General features: G+C 41.8%; 1 protein-coding gene across 2 annotated transcripts in view; it reads right to left on the bottom strand.

The window, feature by feature from the left end:
- tbc1d19 (TBC1 domain family, member 19) overlaps nucleotides 1–10,000 on the bottom strand; it is an 85,877-nt gene that overhangs the window by 67,277 nt on the left and 8,600 nt on the right. For both annotated transcript variants that reach the window (XM_063186621.1, XM_063186622.1), the window contains exon 6: nucleotides 6,165–6,228. In XM_063186621.1, the coding sequence (XP_063042691.1) occupies nucleotides 6,165–6,228 (64 nt within the window). The remainder of the gene's footprint in view (nucleotides 1–6,164; nucleotides 6,229–10,000) is intronic.

The raw sequence follows: 10,000 nt of genomic DNA, 5'->3' as shown, positions 1-10,000 counted from the left end.
TACTTAGTAAATTGTTCTAATTTGGATCAATTGTGGTTGATAAGTTGTTCAGAGCTTACCTGTAAATGTAGTTAGCCTATAACATGTCCAGGTCAATATTCCAACATGATCAGAAGCTCTGTGGTTTTCTCATTTTTATTTAAAAAAGAGATATAGCCTACTGTAATTGGCATGGTATTCATTGTATTGTGTATTTTTTTTCATTTTCTCTGCTCAAAGCAATGTGCCCAAGCCAAAATGAGTTCTCACTGCTCTCTGTATGTTTTCCAGTATAGGCTATTTCAAAAGTAATATGCACAGCCAGGGCCGCTGCTAAGGTTTTGGGGGCCTAGGCATAACTGGTCAGGAGGCCCCCTCATAAGTAAATACTACTACTGCTACTAATAATAATGCTAATTACTGTATTCACAATTACAGTTTGTCTGAAAAATGATGGCCCTTTTGATAACTAACAAAAATGTAATGAAATATTTTTTCATGATGTTTTTAGTCAGTCTCAATTTAGGAGGTCACAATTTTGGGGGCAAAGTGGTTGAGGTTCTAAAAGCGCTCTGTTTACTCTGCTTATGCCTAACGGCAGCCTTGTGCACAGCCTTTAATATCAATTTGATATTTTAATCTGTTCTGTATCGCATCGGATCGTACCGAATCGCACTGCATCGCATGGCATTATAATTGTATCGCGCCATATCGAACTGCATCGCAGTAGGTAGGAGAATCGTATCGTATCTTACCACTGGTAATTTCATGAATCGTGAATGTATCGTATCGTTGCCATGTGTATCGAGATGCACATCGTATCGCTTTGATGATGAAGATTCCCATCCCTAGTATACAGGTAGGCTTACATATAGGCCATTTATTGCATACCGCATGTATACAGCACACACATACATTCAGTGTAGCAGAACTATATACAGTAGAGTATGACAATGTACACAAACACAAAATAACTATACAAGAGTAATTTACTGTTTTGATGAAAGGCTTTAAGGCATAAAAGAGCACATACTGTATACGTTTTTGAAACAAAATATGATTGTAGCAGACTTTCAGTATACAACATGCAGAATAACTACAGTATACACACACACACACACACACACACACACACACACACACACACACACACACACACACACACACACACACACACACACACACACACACACACACACACACACACACACACACACACACACACACACACACACACACACACACACACACACTGCATGGGTAAACAACTCTCCTTAACACTGACAAAAGTTATCTAGAGGTTTATATTGTGATACTCTTGTCAGAAACATAATACAAAAGCTGAAAACCAGTAATAGGTTTTGTGGTGTAGTTTTTGTAAATCATACCTGTGCTCAATGGAATTGGGCAGAAGGATTGTGTTAAGAGGCTGGGTATAATAAACTTGCTAGGTATAATAAACCTTATTTAAGTAGATGACCTCATTAACTCCTCTGAAACTCCAGAAGATTCTTCAAAAGAATGCTCAATAGTCACACAATTGCAAAGTTAAAGTAAAGCCATGGCTGGGTTAGAGACTTCTGTAGAGCAAAGGTTGTAAGCACTGTTCAAAATCCACCCAGTATTTCATGTAGGAGCAAAAGTACATTGTGGAATAGTCATCCCTGTCTTAAAAAAATAAAACAAATGGAAGGAAGACAAGAATGCTGACAGTATTTTTACCATTGACTATCCACACCACCTCAAATTCAAAATACCAGACTTCTGGGACTTATGCTTATAGAACCATCCACAGCCCATTGAATTAGCAAAAGTAGGCTCTACTAAATAGTACTAGAATATTTAGCATATGCCTATTTTAAGGCTACATGTACAATTGATTCTGCTGGGCCCATAAAAGTGATTTCCCGTCTGAAATGTTGTTCTTTCCATAATGTTTAATATAATGCTAACACGAAATTGCTTTAACAAACTATCAACAGACAAACCAATAATGTTTTTCAAAATGGGTGCCCAATCATTCAATTATGGTATACCACTGTATATGCACACACACATATTTAGGAAAAACCACATAGCCTTCACCATCCCCATATGTATTTTCTTCAGCACATGTGTATCCTGCAGCAATCACTGGCCTAATGCGCATGTTATTTTGTGTGATGTTGGCTCTTTTGGATTTGTTCACTGTGCTGTATGTGTATGCACGTAAGGCTGTTTGGCATGGATTCATCCATCTAGGTCAATACTATCTCTTGACCAGGTCCCTCAAAAGGTTTTCACCAACTCAACCACCAAGTACATATGCTTTACCCACAGAAAAATATATTTGGAGCCATGGGTTTACCATATGAAGGTGACATAAACCTCCAGATAACTTTTGTCACTGTTAAGGTCAATGGAGAGTTGTTTAGAGTCACCCGTGTGTGTGTGTGTGTGTGTGTGTGTGTGTGTGTGTGTGTGTGTGTGTGTGTGTGTGTGTGTGTGTGTGTGTGTGTGTGTGTGTGTGTGTGTGTGTGTGTGTGTGTGTGTGTGTGTGTGTGTGTGTGTGTGTGTGTGTGTGTGTGTGTGTGTGTGTGCGTTTGTGCTTGCATACTGTAGTTATTCTGCATGTTGTATAGTGAAAGTCTGCTACAATCATATTTTGTTCGAAAAACTTATGTGCTATTTTAGGCCTTAAAGCCTTTCCTCAGAACAGTAAATTTCTCTTGTATAGTTATTTTGTGTTTGTGTACACAGGCATACTGTGTATAGTTCTTCTACACTGAATGTATGTTTGTGCTACACGCTGTATGTAATAAATACATATCCTATATGTATAGGCCTATACATCGGGGCATGTATCCAGGTCAAAACTCCCTCTTGGCCAGGTTCCTCATAGAAGGGGTTCCCAAACTTTACCATGACAAGGCTCCCCATATACCGATAGATTCCAGCCAAGGCCCCCCATATACTGCCAGATTCCAGCCAAGGCTCCCCTAACATGGGCCGTGCGGCACCCGTGCCACAATATTTTTTCTGTGCACCAGGTTTCACAACTCGATGAAATTGGTGCATTCCTAAACCCATTCAAGTACTACAGACAGCATAGTACATAAACATTGTAAGGAAGAGAATTATTCCACTAGGATAGTTCAGCTTATTTTTGGTTTATTTTGGCTTACTTTAGTTATTCAATTTATTAGGCTATTCATCTTATTTTGCCATATTTTTCCTGCCAGCCTGCCGTGGGGCCCCTGGCAGCCCCCCAGGGGTCCCAGGCCCCACTTTGAGAACCACTGCCTCATTGGGTTTTCACCATCTCAACACTCAAATATACATATTTTACCCACATAAAAGTTATTTTGAGCCAGAGTTCACCTAATGAAAGCGATTTGGTGCGTATGCAAATTACGCATAATTGATAATGTATGCCCTCATTTGCATATCTAAACATCAAAATACAAAAAACATCCAATACATTTTTTTCTTCTCTCATCACCAGTAATCAACTGAGAAAGTTTCATGGTGATACCTATTATTTAAATTTTTTAGCCTATTCACCTGTAGTAGTCTTACCTTAACAATATATTTATGCTAATTATGCAAATTGCTCAAAGTGCAACTTTGGGCAACCAAGCTAAATTCTATCCATTAGGCCCATAGATGATATTTCTGCAATAAAACTTTAGGGTACTCAACATTTCCGGGTTCATGAAATCACGACTAGACTTAGGAGATGAGAGAAGAGGAGAGATGAGGAGAGGAGAGGAGAGGAGAGGAGAGGAGAGGAGAGGAGAGGAGAGGAGAGGAGAGGAGAGGAGAGGAGAGGAGAGGAGATACGTGTGAGAGAGTAGCAAAGGAGGGGATGAGAGGGGGAACGGAGAAGAGAAGAGAAGAGAAGAGAAGAGAAGAGAAGAGAAGAGAAGAGAAGAGAAGAGAAGAGAAGAGAAGAGAAGAGAAGAGAAGAGAAGAGAAGAGAAGAAGAGGTGAAAAGGTGAGTAGGTGAGAGGTGGAGAGAAAGAGGGAAAAGGAGGAGAGGAGAGGGGGAAGGGGGGAACAGGGGAGGAGAGGAGAGGGGGAAGAAGGAATAGGAGGAGGAGAGGAGAGGGGGAAGGGCCTGTTTATGTGTTGGTCCGGTACAAGGCCTCGTAAATGTTACCATAGCCTTGCTCACACAGATAGCACTGTTGACAACATTGCTCCTGGGCCAATAGCTTCAGGCATAAACCTCTACAGTCTAAGCTAAACTCAGCGTGCAGACACCACAAGTGCAGAGGGCAAGTGTGTGTGTGTGTGTGTGTGTGTGTGTGTGTGTGTGTGTGTGTGTGTGTGTGTGTGTGTGTGTGTGTGTGTGTGTGTGTGTGTGTGTGTGTGTGTGTGTGTGTGTGTGTGTGTGTGTGTGTGTGTGTGCGCGTGCGTGTCTGTCTGTCTGTCTGTCTGTCTGTCTGTCTGTCTGTCTGTCTGTCTGTCTGTCTGTGTCTGTGTGAGTTTATGTGAACTCATGTGCTGAAATATTTCTGTCACAGACAAACACAAAACAGGGATGTGGTGCAAACTGAAAGTACAACCAGGCTAATGCTATTATGCACTTTTATGCGTTTTTTGGCAATAACTGGAAAAATATTGGTGCTGTTGCTTTCTACTTTTTATGCTGAAATCCAAGCATGAACGTACGAAATTACTAATTATGAGCTACGATTAATATTTGAAAAAAAAAAAAAAATGGGTGGATAAGGATATCATGCAATGCGGGTTTGCTGCTAAAAATCGTGAGGTAATGGTACGTTCATGCTTGGATTTCACCATGAAAAGTACAAAGGCAACAGCACCAATATTTTTCCAGTTATCGCCAAAAAACACGGTTGCATAATAGCATTAGTCTGGCTGTGTAGTATGTGGATTGTGACTGTCGATTGTATTCAATGCTATTGAACTGTTTTCTGAAACAGCACTGGTAACTCACCAAGGGAAAAGACAGACAAAGACAAAAAAGATATTGCTGAGTTTGATTAGTTATTATAGTTGTTAAACATTTTTTTTCTAGAAATGTATTGTAGATTTCAGTTGTTAGCCACCTATACATGCCTGATTACTGTCTATATAACTTACTTGTGTTTAAAGGGACACTGTGCAGGAAATGGTCAAAAAAGGTACTGCAACTATGCTGCTCATTGAAACTGGGCTGCCTATTGCCAAATTTGATCTTTTCATGAAAGTTTACTAAATAATAAACTAGTGTCCCATTAAGGATCTAGGTTTTATTATGTCAATACTAAAGTCCTTGCTTGCAAAGAACAAAAATACACAAAATCAAATGATTTTGCTGAACATGTCTTAAAAGTCACTCAGACAGACAATGAAATGAAAAAGCATGAATTAGTGGCTAGCAGCTGAAAAAAGCATGTTACGCATTTTCTTTTTTAAGTTCATTCAACTGCACTTTCTTATCTTGGACTGCTGTTTGTCCCTCGTCTAGCAGTGCAAGCTCAAGGTAGTTCACATTGGCAGAGCAGACCAAACAAAAACACTCTCTGCCTTACAGTAACCACTGGGCTCGCTTTGGCAACGGCTAGAGTGTTCTCACTGATAAATGTGTACAAGTTGGCCTGTGTGTGAGCATGTGTTCATGCCGACGCGCCTGTGTGTGTGTGTGTGTGTGTGTGTGTGTGTGTGTGCGTGCGTGCGTGCGTGCGTGCGTGCGTGCGTGCGTGCGTGCGTGCGTGCGTGCGTGCGTGCGTGCGTGCGTGCGTGCGTGCGTGTGTGTGTATTAACACATCTACCTCTGTGTTTATGCCCATGTGGGTTTTTTTGGGTTTTTTTTTTAAAGAGGTGAGGAGAAGAGGACAAGTGGAGGGAAAGAAAAAGGAGGAAAGGGAGGAAGAGAGAGAAGAAAATGTGAGACAGGGGAGACAGGAGAAGACAGTAGGAAGAAGAGATAGAGGGGGAAGTATAATATAGACAACAGAAAGAAAGAAAGAAAGAAAGAAAGAAAGAAAGAAAGAAAGAAAGAAAGAAAGAAAGAAAGAAAGAAAGAAAGAAAGAAAGAATTAAAAAAAACAGTGACAGACTGACTTAAACAAATAGAGGGAAAAGGACCGTTGACTGATAAAAACAGAAAGAGAGAGAAAGGAAGAGGAGAAGAAAACAGAGCAAAGAAGAAGAAAAGAAAAGAAAAGAAAAGGAAAGAAAGGAGAGATAGCCACCTGGTTCATCCGTCCCCATCTCGTTCCATTTGTTTGACAGCTCCCTCTGTTCTGGCAGCGGCCTCTGAGACACAGAACACCACAGGACACCATACGCACATTAGCACAAACAATAGACACCATACGCACATTAACACAAACAATAAGACACCATACGCCATTAGCACAAACAACTCCGCAACAACCACTACACACAACACTTCCCTTCCTGCCATTCCCCGATACACAGACAGACACTCAAGCTACACTACACACGCATCCATCCATCGCACATGGGCAAATAAATATACAAAACCCACTAGCAGGGGCCACTGACAGCTTTGGTCGGGCCCGAGCCCGTGAACAAGTCATATTAGAGCTACCCCCCACTCAATACATACAAAGCAATTGGGACTCAATTCTGGGGGCCCTCCTTCTCTCCCTGGTCCCAGGACAACTGGCCCTTTTGTCCTCCCTTGTCGTCTTCCCTGAACACTACACCAACACCTTCACACCACCATGACCTGCAGGTGACTTCCTGGGAAGGGTGGCGACTGCGAGTACTGTTATGTGAATGAATGGGACTGCTCAAGCCATTTTAAACAGAGAGATACGCATCAGAGAGATGCCGGCTTTAGATGTTGACACAGGGCTCTTTCCTTCAAAGTCCTTCTACTATATGCTTTCCAGAAGCTCTTAAAGGCCATCGTCAGTCCTAAAGCTAGGTTCACACACATCGCTTCTAGTTACTCGCTCAGCGAGTGAAGTCAATAAGAATGTCTATGTGTGGCCCTACCGTGGCCTAATTGTAGGGCTCTCATCTGCTATGTGGCCGACCCGGGTTCGATTCCTGGTCCGGGTCCTTTGCCAGCCCATCCCCGTCTCTTGTCCCAACTCACTTCCAGTCTGTCCTTTACTGTCCTGTCTCATAATAAAGGATTGAAAAGCCCCCAAAAAATACAACAACAAAAAAAAGAATGTGTATGTGTTCCAGCAAAGCGAGGAGGAGCGGAGGCGAGGACAGTACAAGCGATGCCATGTGGGCGGATTCCAAGTTTAAAAAAATATTTTAACTTCGAGCGAGGCGAGTAAGCGAGCAACCAATTGGAATGCAGAGTTCGGATAACTGACAGTACAACTTGATTTTGCATTGGCAGTTAAACCTGCGGACTTTCCATGAGCAATGGCGAGTAGGCAAGGAAGCGAGAAGCGAATAACGTATGTGAATGTAGCCTAACAGTCATGGAGTAATGGCTAGGCAGTTGGTCTTTGGATCAGAGGGTTAAGCTTCAAATCTCACCCTGGCTAACTGGGAATCCATGGCTGAAGTGTTCTTCAACCCGTACGCACCCAACACCACATTGCCCCAGGGATTGAAAGAAATATCCTGCATTAACTGTAGATTGCTTGTACAGCTAACTGTAGATAAAAGCTTCAGATAAGTGTAATGTAATCTAACATGGTTGATGGAACTTCCCTAAAACTTTGGGTCGGACAAATCATGAACTTATTTTAAATTGTGTTCATTCTTTGTGACAGTATTACAGTATAATGGCGTGTTACGCTCCCTGTGGTTCAGACGTAGGCCCAATTCGAAACAGGGAAGGCAGCTGTCCTTCCAGTGAGCTAACTGGACATCGAGTCATGAAGTGTGGATCGAAACGAAAAATTGCTTTATTTCCTCTCTCGGCAGTTGACTGCATTTGTGGGCGTAACGAGGATATTTCGAGGATACATCAGATGCTGACTTCGCTGCCTTGGTACCCAACATGCTGTGCGCCACCTCCCTCTCAACCGGAAACCTGAAAAACAAACATGGCTACTACCCAAGCTACTACCTTATCATACTCTTTATTCTGACACGTATGTATGTAGATATTGAAAATAGAATGCATACATCAACATTGTAGTATCTAAATATGCTGTCGCTAGATCTATTTATAGCCTATTTTACGATTCCGCCGTCTGACGATCATTCACCGTTCAAATAGCATGCGTAAGCTAAGCACTAACGTGATGAACGTAACTCCCGCCATAGAATCGCCGTAACATCAAATGCGCAAGGCGGCGCACTCGTTAGTGCCGTTCGTAACGGCTGCCTCATCAGCTAACTTGACCTATCTGATCAGTGACATGTTTATGTAGGAGGAGAGTCATCGAGTCACTACCTCCCGTTTCGAATTGGGCCTAACATCCAAGATCAGGCTTCAACACATCAGCGGTCTTAAAGTGATACTGTCCCATTTTTGGAAATAAGCTCATATTACACCTCTCCTTGAGTTAAATGATTGGGTTTTACTAATCTCCTGTACTTCCTGCCGTTCTCGGAGTACGGCAGTTCAAAGTTTACCTCCAAGATAGCAGTTAACATTGAGTCCTATGAGACCAGCTGGCGGCTAACTGGTCTCATAGGACTCAATGTTAACTGCCAGCTTGGAGGTAAACTTTGCACCGCCGTACTCAGAGAACGGTTGAAAGTAGAGGATAAAGGTATACCTTAATTATTTAACTCAAGGGGAGGTGTAATATGAGTTTATTTCCAAAAATGGGACAGTATCACTTTAATGTGAATTGTACCTCAAGGGTGAATCAGATGCTCGCTGAGCATAACATTTTAAATTAAGGTTTTGGTTCAGTGTTTCATCAGTTGTTAAGGTGAAAGGCACATTGATTCAGCAAGATTTTTAGAAGCAGGGTGGCGCAACCTCAGCCAATGTCACTAATCACCATTGTCTGAAGTTGTTACATGAATTAATTGTACAAGTTTCATTAACATGGAATGAGCCTTTTGTATATATAAAGAAAGACAAATAATTATGTAATCCATACAATAGTGGGATTAGCTATGGTTGCACGGCCTGACGTCTCCTTCTAAATTTGTCAATGACCCATTTGTGAATTTGCTTTGCCACCCTCCATATGCTGTAACTTCACCAGTTTAAAAGGAAAAGGAAACAGAAAGGAAAGCAGACTATGTCTCTGTATTTCAGCACGTCAGATAATTGATTCTTACTGGTATTTGAAGGGAAGAGATGAAGGGATATGAAGGGAAGAAAAAAAATCTTGATTCTTTCTAACCTATTTTTAATTTCCATTTTACTTACTTATGTCTCCATGTACTGCATGATTAATGATGTTGTAGTCAATTCTTTATGTGAACCATCCATCCTTATAGTGAACTACTTTTTTCTTTTTCTTTTTTTTTTAACTTTTTTCTCATTTTATTTCAATAAGCTTCCATGCTTATCATATGGGCCACCGTGATGTTTTTCAGTGTGCTGTGGAAATAAAATGACTTCAATTGACTTCATAGGGACACCTACGTTAAATCATTGCCTGGTATTTAAAATCTGCACAACTGTCTGACGCACAATGAATTCCATTAATGGACTATTCCATTAATGGACTATCCTCACAAACTATAAGCAGAGTGATAAGGCATGATGCCACCTGACTCCATTCACTTTTTTGTCATATTCTCCCTTTCTATTCATAAAAACTTGCATTGTATTGATATTGGGACAGTCATGGCCTAATGGTTAGGAAGGTGGTCTTGAGATCAGGGCGTTGCAGGTTCGAATCCCACCCTTACCTGTACCTCTTCCTACATCTCCATCCATGTCTGAAGTGCCGTTGAGCAAGGCACCTAACCCCACACTGCTCCAGGGACTGTAACCAATACCCTGCAAATAACTGTAAGTCGTGTTGGATAACCAAGTGTCAGCTAAATGCAATGTACTGTGACCCTGCCGTGGCCGACCGGTGGGGCGCCAAGCGGCTGACCCGGGTCCTTTGCCGACCCCTCCCCATCTCTCTGCCCATTCGCTTCCTGTCTACCTCTCATACGGTCCTGTCCA

Source organism: Engraulis encrasicolus, chromosome 21 (genome assembly GCF_034702125.1).
Source record: "Engraulis encrasicolus isolate BLACKSEA-1 chromosome 21, IST_EnEncr_1.0, whole genome shotgun sequence".
In the NCBI taxonomy this organism is placed as follows: domain Eukaryota; kingdom Metazoa; phylum Chordata; class Actinopteri; order Clupeiformes; family Engraulidae; genus Engraulis; species Engraulis encrasicolus.
This window is presented reverse-complemented; position numbering and strand designations above follow the sequence as displayed.